This window comes from Odocoileus virginianus, chromosome 21, assembly GCF_023699985.2.
Source record: "Odocoileus virginianus isolate 20LAN1187 ecotype Illinois chromosome 21, Ovbor_1.2, whole genome shotgun sequence".
Lineage (NCBI taxonomy): Eukaryota > Metazoa > Chordata > Mammalia > Artiodactyla > Cervidae > Odocoileus > Odocoileus virginianus.
The window spans coordinates 42,124,184-42,140,261 of NC_069694.1; the positions used below are offsets into that span (position 1 = coordinate 42,124,184).

Consider the following 16,078-nt stretch of genomic DNA (forward strand, 5'->3'; position numbering starts at 1 on the left):
GACTAGGCAGTCATATTTTTCCTTCTGTCATGTTACTTGAATCTTTCAGCTGATGGGACAGGACTTTGGAAGGTCTACTAAGACTCCTTATCTATTTAAAGAGGCATTTAATTTAATTCACAGTTGAAAGAGACTACCTCAACTCAACTAAAGAGAGACAACAGAGAATTAAAATTCTTACCATCCAGGATGAACTTCGTAGTATCCAGCCCAACATAATCGAGAAGCTCAAATGGACCCATGGGGTACCCGGCACCCAGCTTCATAGCAGTGTCAATGTCTTCCTTGGATGCGTCACCTAAGCAGAAGGGGGCAGCACTGAGTTACCACCGTCCTTCCCATGACCATCCTGTCACGTAATTCGCTTAGTTCCGGAATTACTGGTGTTTTACATATAATGCACATTCAAGAAAGTTCTGGAGTCAGGATTTCCAGCTTGGGTAAGATTTTTCTAAGAGGTCACAAGATTTTCAAAGCTACTACATAAAGTTACTCTGTGAGGTAAACTCTCAAGCACTATTATTCATATTCATGGAGAGAGAAGGCCCCAGTGGCCTGGAAACATTAGTTACTTTCTAATGGATTGGGATTCTCCTTTTCTGAAATAACTTACTAAAAAATCTTTTAAAACTACAGCATGTTTGTGATTGATAAAGGGACTGTTTTTAAAAAAGGAAACAATGAAGCTGTATGTTTTTCTATGTATTGTATGTATATTTTTCTTTTTTACCTTTCTTGGTTTTGTAAGTAATGAGTCATTCCTTTGGAATCCCATGCATATAAACTCTTTAGTCAAGATAATGTTTAAAGAAATGCCCAAACCTGATTTAGAACTGCCACTCAAGTTTGAAAGTGTGTTGAGGAAACGAAGACAAGAACCAAAGTGCTTTATCCGTGGAATATTATCCTTCACATAATGTCTGTGGACCAAAGGTCTTTAGAGAGAGCAACCTGTCCCCTTTCTCCAAAATCAGGAACACAACTAGCCTGTAACAAGTGTCTATCTAGAACTTTGTTCCAAAGCATAAAGAAACGGTCAGTGAAAACAAAACTAAATTTAAAAAGTGATTAAAAAAACTTAAGAGAGGACGTCACAACCTAAATATTTCAGATATTTTAGGCATGAGGAACAAGAACTACTTAAACATGCATAAAGGTTCTATTTTTAAAAGCATATGAAGTACTAAGATAATGCCAAATGATTCAAGGTGGTTCAAGATGATTAAAATACCAACCAATTATTTCTCCTGGGTGACTTTATCGGTACTCCTCTGATTAGTCAACCAGAGGTTCCTGAGAATGATTTGAGTTTCAGGTCAGAAGAAAGCAAAAATGATCACACAGACATTAGCCTTATCAGGCAGCCTCACTCATTCATTCAACTCCTGTTTAATATCTGTTACGTATCAGGCACCAGAGACTTGGAATGAAACGAAGAAAAACAAGACAAGCACTGCAGTGTCCATGATCTAATGGGAGGATTCAGAGGTGCAAACCAAAACTTTCATCTAACAAGTGCTGACGGTTCAGGAAGATTCACACGGCTGTGTGGGCAGAGATGGAGAGGTTTCCTCACAATGCTATGACTTCACCAAACCACCACCCAGGCACGGGCCCTGATGGTCCCGATGGTCCTGAAGAGAATCCCCAGGGAAGAGCGGGCAGGGAGGGAAGGGCATCCCAGGCGGCAAGAACAGCATGTGCAAAGCAGGAATGAGAGAGAACATGGCGGCTGATAAAAGAGTCTGCTGAGAGGATTTCATTAGGCTCCCAGGCTTCTGCGGTGCAGACGCCAGAATGCTGAAGCAAGCCGAGCATGCTCCTGGGGCTCGCTCCTGCTGCTCCTTGTATTGGGATCCTGTCCTCCATATCTGCAGACCTCTGCTCAGGTGTCAGAGCATCAGAGACTCCCCTGCTCTCTGCATATAAGCTGGGAGCTATCAAGACTCCAGGCTAGGACTCCTGCCACCTCCTAGACTGTATATTTATCTTTCTCAAGGATTATTGGTCACAACCTAACATGTTATCTATTGGTTCACTCGCTATAGGCTGTCTCCCCTTATTAGAATATCAGCTTCCTGCGTATAGAAATCTCACAGCATAATGGTTCCAACTTACCTTAAAGCCATTTAATCAAATCAATATTCAGGAGAGACAATAAACCCTAGAGTCAAAACTGTTATCCTATATTCAGAGACTCACTTGACTATTTTATTTCTAAAAAATAATATGAAGACATGGCACATCATGGGGAAAAAATCTGAACAGTTTTACAAAGTCAGCACAATTCTAAAAATTCTGTTCTGAGTAAGACAGTAAAAGGGAGGGGGGGAGAGAGAGAAATATACAATAGAGACTGGTATGCCAAGTGGGAGTTAAACATGGTATCATGCTTTAGACCATTAATTCCTAATCTTTAGAGTCACGCACTTAAAATCTGACACCTTCTCCAAAGAAAATGTGCATACATGTGAAATTCTGCATCAGGTTGATAGGGCCCCCCTCCCCATCCCCTAACTCTCAACAACAAAGAAAAGCATCCTCAGTGAACTCCCAGCTCTTCTACAGGCCTGGAAACTGGGGACCTGCCCGAATAGGCTTCTTCTGCTGGCTCATCACCACCACCTACCGACCATTCTTGGCAAAACAACAAGCCAGGGTCACAGGCAACAGGATCAGAACTGCAGTGCAGCCACCATTCCTTTATGCATCAACAGCTATCTAAAGCCTGGCTTACACAAGCACTTTGGAAGTAGGAAGATGAGGACCCAAACACTGAAAATGGAGCACAGTAGGAGAAGAAAGCCATGCGCCATGCAGCAGGCACGTGCCCTGAAGCAGAAGCAAAGCAGAGAGTTTGACAACAACCAAGATTACATCCAGCTTGGAGCACTGGGGACGGTCCCGTGGGGCCCTGAGAGAAGGTGGGAGCAAGGCGTGAGGCGAGAAAGAAGGCAGAGGGTGAGGAGAAGAAGGCTCCCTGGCAAGGGCATGGTATCTGGTCGGCTCCGACGGAACCACTGACCGTGTCCCAAGCACGGCAGGGACACTGTGAGCAGGATGTCACATGGTGACTGGGGGACAGGCTCGTGACACCCCCAGGTGTCGCCCAAGAAAAGCTAACCACGCAGCCCCACCACCCTCCAGAGCGGACTCTGACTGCTCAGTGGGTCTGACAGGAGGTGCTGTCTGCTGCAGTCACCAGCCTGCTCAGAGGTCTGCAGAGAGCGCCCCGACCCCAGGGACGAGATTATCGTGGGAATGCCAACAGCACCAGGAGAGAGGACAGAGGCTGCGAGGCACTGGGGAGGAAGGCTGACCCAGAAGCAAGGAGGCCCACAGCCAGTGAGCAGTGCTGAGGGGCAGTGGTGTGCCCGAGACCCCACGGACAGCTGGCAGAAGCACTGCTAAGGGCCTGTGAACTCTGAAAGCTGCTCAGCTGCCCAGGAGGCCCGAGTGGACAGTGATGGAGCTGACTGTCTAACACCCCACACATCCTTCTGATGACCCCCTACCGCTCAAAGCAGCATTCTGCCCACCTGTCTTAGAGGCATGCTCACCTCAGGTGTATCAAGTATTTGTTATGTGCTCCAAATTCACATTAAAACCCTACTCCCTAAATACAGTGGTGTAAGGAGGTGGGACCTTGTAACAATTAGAAGTGTCACAGGGGTGGAGTGTGCATGGAAGATATCAGAGCCCTTCCCAGAGTCACAGGAGAGCTGGTTTCCTCGCTCTGCTCTCAAGAAGTCAGCGGTCTGCAGCCAGAGGAGGGCTCTCACCAGATACTCCATCGTGCTGGCACCCTAGTCTTGGACTATTGTCTCCAGAAATGTGAGAAATAAACTGTGGTCATTTATATGCCACCCAGGCTATATTGCTCTCTATTTCTTTTTAAGAGCACATAAGCTGACCAAGATAATATCAGGCAGAGACATTCTCCACCATGAGTTCTGGAAGGGCTGGGCTAAGCTGCCTTCATGGTCCAATTCTGCTGCCATGCAGAAACGGAATGCACGGTCCCCTCACCCTCCCGGGCAACACAATATTTGCAGAGACCAATTTGGAAAAGACACAAAGTAAGTGTGAATCCCTTGTTGCCTGAGGAGCCGCACTAAAGGCAGGCTGACTGGCATAGGGAGACCAGATGACAGGAGTCGTCAAGTGACAAATGAACAGACATGGCAGGTGAGAGAGGGTAATCCAAAGCACTTTCAGATTTCAAAGTAGAACACTCCAAGGAGGTGAATGCAAATGGGATGGCAGGCAGGCATGTGAGCATGCTTGCCGCTGGCAGAACCATAAGGTGGCAGAAGGGACACAGTAAGAAGCCTGAGGCCGAGGAGTCTGGACCACAGTGTGGCTTTCCAGGAAATAGCACCCACCCACTCATAAAACTCAGCACCTCCAGGATACAAGCAGCACCAAGGGCAAACTAAGAGCACTTCCCCTGTGGGCTCAGATTCCCGGCCCAGTTTCATCTCCCAGGTGGCTAGAGATGGTGAAGGTCAAAGGGACTCCATCTGTACAGAAAAGGACTACTGCTGACGGGAGGAAAGCAGAAGACAAGAAAGTGACTCAACTTACAGCCAGACACACAGTTCAGGTGAAAACATATCCAAGTGACAGTATGTGTCAGTGAGAAGAACACCATTAAGAGGTGGATCACCCACATGCTATATTCTAAAACATTACATTACTAAGAAAACCCCTGTCTTTCAAAGTAGGGCAAAACGCTTCATGCTGTCTTTGAGGTGTAATTAGATGTATTTGTTGATAGAGAAACACAGAAGTGTTGGTTTGATCTTGAAGCAAAAGTGAGGCAAATGCCTCCAAAAAACACAAGAGACAAGTTTTAATATTTAAAGCAGATTTTGAGGAAGCAAATATGCTTTCATCTCTCTGGAAGAGCTGGTATAAATGTTTTGTTTCAAAAAAGGACATTCTCAGGAGCAAGCATTTGTGAATGAAGTAACTGAAAACAATTACAGTTGCTTTTCATTCAGTCTTATTAAGGCCTGTTTGCCTTTGAAGCAGAGATGAAACAATTACCTTTCCACAAATGCCGTAGGGAAGGTAGGCAGGAGGATACATGACATTTTCTAACCTTGGATCATGTCCCAAGTCTATTTCTACAACAGGGAAAATCATTCTTTGTCAATCTACCAGTATTGAGGAAAAACCATTTTAGACCATTCTTAAGATTAAAAAAAAAATGCATCATAACATCATTCAGTAAGGACCAACACCACTGTCAGAAACATTCCCTGTCACATTACAATCTTGTTACTAATTTCCCATCTCCTGTCACAATTTTACAACCTTAGGGAATTTTAAAGGTTCCCTAGCCCAGTGATTTTTATATCACTGTCATCGTTTTAAGCAATAAACCTCTTAGCCAGAGATCCAGGATATAAACCCACATTGGCCTATGAGTGGGTCATAGTCTCTGGCTGAGACTGTAGTTGGAGGTGGCGGAGTGGGAAGTCCCCAGAGTCACCCCAGAGGCCTCCAAGGGAATCGAGGGGGTCCTGGGAACACAGTGACAAAGGGACCAGGCTCAGGGTGAGGCTGATTCACAAGAGTCTGAAAACAGAAGTGCCTCCCCTGCTCCACAGGGCCCAGCCCTTCCCACAGAAGGACTACAGGCCTGCTGCTCCCGGCCTGGGTGGAGACAGCTACCTCGTTCACACAGCCTGACTGCTTCCATGAGGTATGGCACCAGAAGACGGTTCACGATAAACCCAGGCGTGTCCTGTCAGAGGAGAGAGAAAAACAGACAACAAGTGAATTTCTGTGAACTTTACCTTCTGTAAAGTCACCAGGTCGCTCCTTCTCACCCTGGATTATCACACACATTTATCAAGCTATGCATTTTCAATGTTTCAAAGCACCAAGACAGCCTCACTTCTAGGCCACATGACAATTTAACCAACTATTACAGTAACCAGCAGCCCCTACTGCCTGGATCACTAGAAAGGGCACAGCTTTGGGAGCGGGTGGATCTGGGCTCAGGTTCAAGTACTCTTTGACCTTGCATCATTCTGAAACTCAGTTTCATCATCTGTGAAATAGGAGCAATAATTTCTACCTCACTAGTTGTGAAGGTAAATGAAAGCACATAAAATGCTGCGCATATAGCATTATTATGCTCCACTCAAACAGTAGGCCCTTTACTCCTCTCCTCTCCTGCATTTCTTAATGAGTCTAGAAAAAGTCACACTCCATCCTGAGCATGGCTCAGGAGCACAACTTCCCAGCTGTTGAGGATTTCCTCAGGCTCTTTCCGATGTGCAGTCCAGTGCTTGGCACAGGATGGTGGAGCTGGGGACAGGGCCTGGGACAAACAAGCAGGTCCCGAAGGACCGAGGGCCTCTCACAGCTCACCGACCAAGACTCCTCCCCAGAAGACCCCTTTCTTCATGTCCCTCCTCATTCAAACACTTCACCATCTCTCCTGGAGGGATGGTTGGCATGCGGATTCTGCCTACTGAGCTCTCCTGCGAGCTTGCGGGGCAGGCTTGCTTGGTAACTTTTCGGTGGCTTTTATGGGAAGTTGATTTCCCCTAGGTAAACAGAGTTCCCCTCTTTTAACAAAAGGCTGTGACCCTCCCTCAGGAAAAAACCCTCACCCTGGGCCAGGCTGTGAGTCCTGTGTCAGGCACACGCTGGGCACCCCATGAACATCCGAACAGAAGATGCCCAGGCTCCTATATTGCTTTTATTGCCCGCCTGCCTGCATACGGTGACCACAGGGTCGTTCCTCCTTTCACTGGACACACTGGAACCACCCCAGCCTATCTCCCAGGAATGCACAGATGCACAAAAGGGCTTTATCTGTTTAACCAAGACTATATTAATGTAATTATGCTGATTTATTAATAATAACCAGGGCAAACCTGTTTTTTAACTTCAAAAAGTTTATTGCAGAAATTCAGGACAGGGTAGGGTGCCTGACTACAGGACGCCACACCATACACAAGGTTAGAAATTGGAAAGTAGCCTGGGAAAAATATTTTCTACAATATATGGAGTGTTCATATAATATCGTTACAAGGCTGCTCTGGTGGCTCAGTGGTAAAGAATCTGCCTGCCAATGCAGGAGACATGGGTTCAGTCCCTGGGTCAGGAAGATCCCCTGGAGAAGGAAATGGCAACCCACTCCAATATTCCTGCCTAGAAAATCCCATGGACAGAGAAACCTTGCAGGCTACAGTCCACAGGGTTGCAAAGAGTCGGACACAGCTTAGTGACTAAACAACAAAAAACCGAAGAAATATTCAGTAGAACAAAATAGCATGTTACCAGTAAGGTTACTGGCAAGGGGCTTTTTCCCCATTATGATATTCAATGCTGTTGAAGATACAGAGAGATACTCTCATAACACTGGAATGTAAAGAGACGCGGCCCTTTGATAAAGCAATTTAAGTTTAGGTACTCATACACCTTACATTTTTCATACACATTTACTTATTTATTAAACACACTTTACTATACTTACTATATAGCAGGAATTGTTTGTCCTAAGAACTTTACAAATAGTCATTCACTTATTCCTCACAGTAACCCTGTGAGATGACCTCTATGGTCACCTCTGTGCGAGGGAGAGGATACCGAGGCACAGGGAGGCTGCGAGACAGGCCTAAGGTTACACATCCAGTTAGTGCCAAAGCCAGGATGTGAGCCCAGGCAGGCTGGCCCGAGGCCATGGCCTTCACCTTTTCACAGCACACTTTGCCTGTGAAGTCTTCCTATGAAGAAGGATCCATTTTAGGCACATTGATGTCATTCTTCTATGCTGGGTGTTCCTAAGCTATAACCCTGGAGGCCAAATCCACACCTATTTGTGTAAATCAAGTTTTAGTGGAGCACACGCACATTACTCCTTGCAGGTATGGCCCACACTGCTTTCCTGTTACAGCAGCAGCATCCAGTAGCCGCGGCAGCGACTCTACACCCTAGAATACTACCATCTGACCCTTGACAGGAAAGTCTGCTGACGTTTCTTCTATGTGATTTCCTCTGCTCTCTGGATGCCTCACCAAGGGCCTGAATAACTTACCCTGAGAGTTAATCAGGGTCTAAAAGACTCTCTGAATGCCTAAGGTAGCACCTAAAAAGAGAATTCCACGATGACGTAACAAGTGCAATTTCATGAGACCACAGTTCCCAGGCCTGCACCTGCCATGGCTATCCCGATGGAAAAATGGTTCATTGCACTCCATGAATTAATGACTTTGCTGCTAAAGACCATCTCTGGCTTGTTCCTGCACTCACTTCACACCTAGCGTTTCATTTGCCGCACACTAATGTCTTTTCTAACACAATGGCTACTTCTTGCCATGAACAAAGCAAAAACTGGTAGCAAAGTAAAACCATACCCTCTGGTTATTAATGTGATATATATATATGTTAATCCAGAAGATTTAAAACCATAAAACTACACCAACAAAAAATGAGTGTTAAAAAATGACATTCCCTAATATAACACTACAGTCCTGGAATGCAGGGGACTGGCAGGCTTAAGTCTGCTCTCTTTGGCTATTGGGGTCCAGAAGACAGATGACTTATTCAGATGATTCATAAACAACTGGAGCTTTCATGGATTAATACAATACTGTGAGTTCACACTTGAGACTATGTTGGAAAGTAAAAGTATGCTATGAGAAGAACCACAATGATATTGAAAAGATTACAGTCAACTAGCTATTCCACACCTGGGTATATATCTGAAAAAAACAAAAACACTAATTCAAAAAGCTACGTGCACCCCAGTGCTCACAGCCAAGACATGCGAACAACCCACGTGCCCAACCGCAGACACTGGTGTGAGGAGACAAGGTGTCTATACAACGGGATGATGCTCAGCCATATAAAGAAGAGTGAAATTGTGCCCTGTGCAGCAATGTGGATGGACTTGGAGATTACTATGCTAAGTGAAATAAGTCAGACAGAGAAAGACAAATACTGTACATCACTTACATGTGGAATCTAAAAAATACAACAAACAAACGAACAGAACCAAAGAGCAGACTCACAGATATAGAGACCAAATTAGTGGTTACCATGGGGTGGGGGTGGGGTATGGACAATATAGGGGTGAGAGTGGGAGATACAAACTAATGGATATAAGACAGATCAAGGATGTATTATTATTGTACAACACGGGGAATATAGCCAATATTTTGTGATAACTGTAAATGCAAAGTAACCTTTAAAAATTACATTAAAAAATAAAAACTTTTAAAAATGTAAAAAAATTAAATTATGGTCAAAAAGATAAATGACATATTTACAAATAATTGGGCTTCCCTGGTGGCTCAGTCAGCCTACAATACAGGAGACCACCTGAAATGTAGGAGACACAACCCACTCCAGTATTCTTGCCTGGGAAACCCCATGGACAGAGGAGCCTGGCAAACTAAAGTTCATGGAATCACAAGGGTCGAACACGACTTAGTGACTAAACCACCAACCATCATAAAAATTTGTAATGGCATCTTATGACACAATTGTCCTTACAGAAAAATCACCTGGGTCATGCAGAAGTGCTGTTCCTAAATTTGGGGAAAACTAAACAAGAACTACAGCAAATGCAGAGACTGAAGATAATCAGAGCAAAGTAGGTGAGAGTACCAGGAATACTTTTACATATAATCACCAGGACTCCTTGCTAGATGCAGCTTGCCCTTCACAGCCTGTGGACAGACCTGCAGTAAGAGCGCCCCTCTCCCACATCAGCCTACAGCAGAAGAATCCCTCCTGGAATAAGTCAGGGTCCCAGAAAAATCACCCCCTCTCCCGGCTACCCATACACCACCTTGCAAGCAACAGGATCCTTTCCCAGGGCTCTGCTGAAGTCTAGCAGAGATTCAAATGTCTTCTGGCTGGTCATCGGTGTTTTAATGACCTGGAAATGCAAAGCGGAGAAGAATTATAACCACAAAATCAGCAAACAATTTCAATAGAACAGTTCAAGGAAACATTGAGAAAAAACAGCCACACAGGTGGCAAAAATAATTTTTAGTTTCAGAAAAGGATCTCAAGCCAGAAACAAAATGTCCACTTCAAGACACTGGACTATCACAGAACACACAAAATCAAGGCTAAAAAAACTGATATAAATGTGTGTATATGTGTGTAGGAGAGTTTCACAGACTTTGTCACTGAGACTTGGCTTAAAACCCCAATCACACCTCTTACTGGCTCTGTGACACTGGGAATGTTTCTAGAAATCGTAATAACATTGAAATCACTCTACCTACCCTCAAGGAGCTGAGATGAGAATGGAATTAGATTAGGAAGTAAAGCATTAAGGGCAGCTTCAAGGAAATGCTCAGTAAATGCTGGATCTTATTAGGGTTTTACTTGTCGCTGTTCATGAGTTCAGGGAAGCAACTGGAAGTCTACTGGAGTACAACGCTTGCCTTTAACACACTCTGCATGAAGACGCACCTTCTCTTAGTACAAAGATGAAGCGAAGGAGCCCCAGGAAAACTGAGTGATGCGCCCGGGCCACCAAGGTCCTGTGGACTCTGAGATGAGTAACCCCCTATTACTTCACCCTCTCCCACACAGATGCCCCAAAGGCCAACAGCTCGCTCTGCCTCAGAACAGGCTCATCCCATAGGGAGGCCTTCATATCCAGCAAACGCAGGCCTATGGCTGGGGCACGCCACCTGCCAGGACCTCGGGAAGGCCCAGGCCACCCCCCTGACCCTCTCTGTGAGGGGCACTGCAGGAGCACGACTGCTTCCCCGTCACAGAGGGCTGCAGGGCTCAGTGGGAGCCAGCACCGAGCACCACGCCCAGCAGTCAGCTCACAGGAAAGAACTCGCCTGTCAGGAATTAGATTTCAGCCAATGGAGAGAGACCCAGCTGAATTTATATAAACTAAATATATAATTTAAATGCCAGTTAAGGGACTTCAATGAGAGTCAAGGCCGAACAGGCTTGGCTTCTACAGCAGACCCTTTATATAAGCTCAGGTGAGTCAAAGCAACCCCTGGTGCCTCACCTTTCGCATATGAAATACGGATGACGATATCTGACACATCTTCCCTCTTTTAAGAGGACTGTACGGTGTAATGAGATAGTGTCTGTGCAGGATGGAAAGAGCTATATAAATGAAGAGGATCATTATCATTCATCTTTTAATGTGATCACAGCTTGGGATGTGCTGATATGCTATGGCAAGAAGGGAAGTTAATGAGTGAAAACAGAAAAAAGGCACCATTAAGATGGGGTTGAGGAATGGGAATGATACTGCTCTGCAGGTATCACAAATCAAACAGCAACCTGAGGATTATTCAAGAAGACGTGGAAACATCACCTTCATCAGGACCAAACAGACTGGGCTGTGACAAGCACTGCGTGTCAGGGAGTTTTAAAAATAATTTGGTGACTTAAAGGAGTCAACAGGAAAGAGTTTTGTTTTGTTTTTCACAGGACGAATGCATATTTATTCACTCATCCAACAATGTGCTGCAGATATTCTGTTCCAAAGCAGGGTCTGACAAATTAACACACATACACATATAAATGTGCCCAGTCCCAAGTAAAGGAGAAGAGCCGCTCAACTTACCATTCATTTTGGTGTTTACCACCAAGGACATACACTCAAATGCTCAAGTTTAAGAAAAATAGTTGCACAAGGAAGAGGGCTTTTAGAAAACATTTTCTAGAAAATGTTAACATTTGTCAAACATTAACTGTTAACAATCAATGTACCATATTTCCAAAGACACAAATGGACATTATTAGGTAAATGCAGTTGAAAACAGTATTAGAGTTGGAATATGTCTTTATCTTCAAAAGACGTATGGTACATGATATAGTAACCAAAAACATGGAAAATTTCATTTCACTTCCGTGCTCTTTCCTGCATAAGGAAAAATGCTTTCTATTCCCTGTGCCCCTTTCATTCCTCAACTTCTTCAAAAACAGCCTTAGAGGTTGGCAGTAAATTGGAAGAAGCCAAGAAGCAATGAAAGTAGAAGAGAGAATTCCTATCACAGGACGGTTCAGAGTAGTCCCTGAAAGAAAACTGTAAAGAAATTCAGTCATGCTTAAACTAGATGCTAATGCTTACAGAGGGGAGGGGCTGAGCATCAGGAGGTGGCAGACACACGGGGACACTGGAGGGAAGGGGGCCTGGAGGAGAAGGCAGCAGTGGAAGACCACATCTCCACTCTCTCCCAGGGAGCCCCAGCTAGTCTCTGGAGGGCTGCCTGGATCCACAGCCCCCACACTTCGCACGGCAATAACTCTTCAACCTCAGAACAAATGCTGTTTTAATAGAAGCTGCTCCTCAGACCCTGTAATTAGCCCCCCTATAAAAGGCAAGTTGCCGCATTTCAGTGCAAATTATCCACCGTGACTCCACTTCCCTTGTACCCGAGTCTCAAGCAAGCAAGCGGCAGCAGCCCAGCAGCCTTCTCTGGCCACTTTCCTCCACCCCCCGGGGCTGAGGTCAGGAGGTTCGAGGCTGTGAGGAGCTGCTTTCATAGCTCTGGTCACAACACAGAGGGGCTGTGCCTCCTGTGGGGACAGTACAAAGGCCCGTCACCTGGAGCTGACACCACTGTGACCCACCAGCAGTGGACAGTATAACACAGCGGCTCCCGGAGGAAACCAGGCTTCTAATAAAATTTCTCATCCAGCCTGGACAAGACAACATGCACATGTGTGGTTCTCTCCTCCGTGCTCTCATCAGGCCAGTGGTCTTCAGTACCACCTTCCCAATCGGATGCTTCTCTCTGCACTGCTCGTCAGCTACGGCACAAACAGTAAGCGATAACCCACACAGTTGACAGCCCTCCTGGACACCACTGGTCAAGAGAGGTCTGCAGAGAAATCAAGCCCAGGCGCCTGCCTAGAAATTAGGTGCCGTTTCTTCCTTTGGCTCGGAAAGGAGACTCTGGCTAGAGAAACCCAAGCACATGCACAACCAACCTGCCAACCCCCCTAAAACCCGTTCAGTGTGATCCCCGGTGGCAGGGCAGGTGCCACCCAAACGGGGGGCTGAGAGCGGGCAGAGCAAGCAGGCATGCACGAGCAGGTCCCCACTGACCTCCACAAGCTTCATCAAAGGCACTGGGTTGAAGAAATGGAGCCCGGCAAATCGGTCCTGTCTGGTGGTGGAATTGGCTAGGCTTGTGATCTGCAAAGAGGAAGTGTTGCTGGCAAAGATTGTGTGTCTGTGGAGAGAAAGACATTGGAGTGTTGGAATGAGTCCCACCTTTGGAAACAGTCAAGGAAAAGACACAACTTCACTAACATTAGGCTGAAATCAAGTGACCTGCTTCATTTAAATTCTGAAATTTTTAATTTAAAAGTTACCTGCTCCAAAAGTCTGATTAGTCTTTGCTAATCCTTCCTTAATTTTAGGGAACAAAGTTTCTCCTGGTTACTTGCATGATTTAGTTTACATGGTACGTGAGGAACACAGGAGGCAATAACGTCCGTCACAAGATGAAACTGCAAGTGAGCAAAGACTGAGGAAAAACAGGATGCATCACAGACACTCAAAATAAACAAAAAACTGTGAAGACACCTGAATCCTCCATGAGAAACATCTGACATAACTAAAATCATCTCCCCTCAAATGAAAAGTTTTACTTTCCCACTGATTGGGAATTAAAATGAAAACAGAAGAAAACCAACATGGGCCAAAAGAAGTTTTAAGGTTACACTGGTAGATCTGGGAAAGGAAGGATACCTGTATACTCATGATAAACAAGGTTCAACATATTCTTATTGTAGTGAAAGTGTTAGTCGCTCAGTCGTGTCCACTCTATGCAACCCCATAGAGTGCAGCCCGCCAGGCTCCTCTGTCCATGGGATTCTCCAGGCAAGAATACTGGAGTGGGTTTCCACTCCAACCATTTCCTTCTCCAGGGGATCTTCCCGACCCAGGGATCAAACTCAGGTCTCCTGCATTACAGGAAGAATTTTTACCGTCTGAGCTGCCAGCAAAGCCCTATTCTTATTATAAAATCTCCTTAAAAAGCAGCACCATCTTGTGTATATAAAATATTAAATTATTAATTTTAAAAACTCCATGCTGATTTCAAGCAAATTTAATTTTTAACGACCTCAGTAGAGTGGGGTGCCAAAGGCATGACAGGCAAATCTTCAGAGATGGGCAAGATATGTCAGCTTTCCTAGAGCACCACCTTGTGGATAAATTTACACAAAACAGCCTAACTCTTCTAACCACCACCAGGGCTTGTCCACAGCACAGGAAGGGCAGTGGTTCCTCACGGCCAGATTAGGGTGCTCCTGCTTGCCCAAAAGGCAGTACTCCAGTCTGCCTGAAATCAGGAGCGAGTGGGAGGAGAGAAGGGAAGGGGGAAGAAACCAGTAATCTGGGAAGAGCCGAGAAGAGTGAGGTGAAAGCAGCTGGTGTGCTGGCGGTGTGCACCGATACAGCCATGCGATGGAATACACTCAGCCACGAAAAAAGGAGAAAATCATGCCATCTGCAGCAACATGGACGGACCTAGAGATTATCATACTGAGTGAAGTCAGTCAGAGAGACAGGTATCACATGATATCACTTACAGGTGGAATCTAAACTGTGGCATAAATGAACCTATCTATGAAACAAACAGAATCATGGACATAGAGAGCAGACTCGTGGTTGTCAAGGGGCAGGGGTCTGGGAGAGGGACAGAGTGGGAGGCTGGGGTTAGAGATGTGAGATTTTATACAGAGGATGGATAAACAACAAGGTGCTACTGTACAACAGAGAGAACTACATTCAGTATCCTACGACAAACCATAATGGAAGAGAATATAAAGAGAGAATATATGTATCGCTGAATCACTTAGCTCCACAGCAGAAATCAAACACTGTAAACTCACTATGCTGCTGCTGCTTAGCTGCTTCAGTCATATCCAACCGTGTGACCCTATGGACTGCAGCCTGCCAGGCCTCTATGTCCATGGGGATTCTCCTGGCAAGTATACTACAGTACGTTGCCATGCCCTCTTCCAGGGGATCTTCCCAACCCAGGGATCAGACCCAGGTCTTCTGCAATGCAGGAAGATTCTTTACCACTGAGCTGGTATACTTCAATTTAAAAATGCTGATAGAAAAAAACTGACCAATTTCATGAGTAGTATTCCACTGTATATATGTACCACATCTTCCTTATGCTTTCCTCTGTCAATGGACATCTAGGTTGCTTCCATGTCTTGGCTGTTGTAAATAGTGCTGCAGTGAACACTGAGGTGCATGTATCTTTTGAATTATGGTTTTCTCTGGATATATGCCCAGGAGTGGAATTGCTGGATCATATGGTAGCTCTATTTTTAGTTATTTAAGGAACCTCCAAACTGTTCTAGAATCCTCCTGCCAATGCAGGAGAAACAGGAGATGTGGGTTCAACTCCTGGGTTGGGATGATCCCCTGGAGGAGGAAATGGCAACACACTCCAGCATGCTTGCTGGGATAATCCCACGGACAGAGGAGCCTGGTGGGCTACAGTCCATGGCTACAGTGCATGGGGTCGCAAAGAGTCAGACATGACTGAAGGGACTGAGCATGCGTACTGTTCTCCATAGTGGCTGCACCTGTTTACATTCCGAGGAACAGTGCAAGAGGGTTCCCTTTTCTCCACACTCTCTCCAGCATTGACTGTGCAGATTTTTTGATGGCCATTCTGACTGGTGATACCTCTCTGTAGTTTTAATTTGCATTTCTCTAATAATTAGTGATGCTGAGCAGCTTTTCATGTGCCTTTTGGCCATCTGTATCTTTTTCTGAGAAACATCTATTTAGATCTTTTGCCCATTTTCTGATTGGGTTGAATGGTTTTTTGATATTGGGTTTCATGAGTTGTCTGTATACTTTGGATGGACAACATTTCATAGGGCTTCCCTGACGGCTCAGACACTGAAGAATCTGCCTGCAATGCAGGAGATCTGGGTTTGATCCCTGGATCAGGAAAATCCCCTGGAGAAGGAAATGGCAACCCACTCCAGTATTCTTCCCTGGAAAATCCCATGGACAGAGGAGCCTGGCAGGCTACAGTCCATGGGGTCGCAAAGGGTCGGACACAATAACATCTGA

The 16,078-nt window shown here is 45.4% G+C and overlaps 1 protein-coding gene across 1 annotated transcript in view; it reads right to left on the reverse strand.

Annotated features, from left to right (window-relative positions):
• The window catches only part of HADH (hydroxyacyl-CoA dehydrogenase), a 41,711-nt gene that overhangs the window by 1,811 nt on the left and 23,822 nt on the right, over positions 1-16,078 (reverse strand). The window contains exons 4-7 of the mRNA XM_020901955.2: positions 13,073-13,199; positions 9,821-9,910; positions 5,683-5,755; positions 182-298 (exon numbers count right to left, since the gene is read on the reverse strand). Of these exons, the coding sequence (XP_020757614.1) occupies positions 182-298; positions 5,683-5,755; positions 9,821-9,910; positions 13,073-13,199 (407 nt within the window). The remainder of the gene's footprint in view (positions 1-181; positions 299-5,682; positions 5,756-9,820; positions 9,911-13,072; positions 13,200-16,078) is intronic.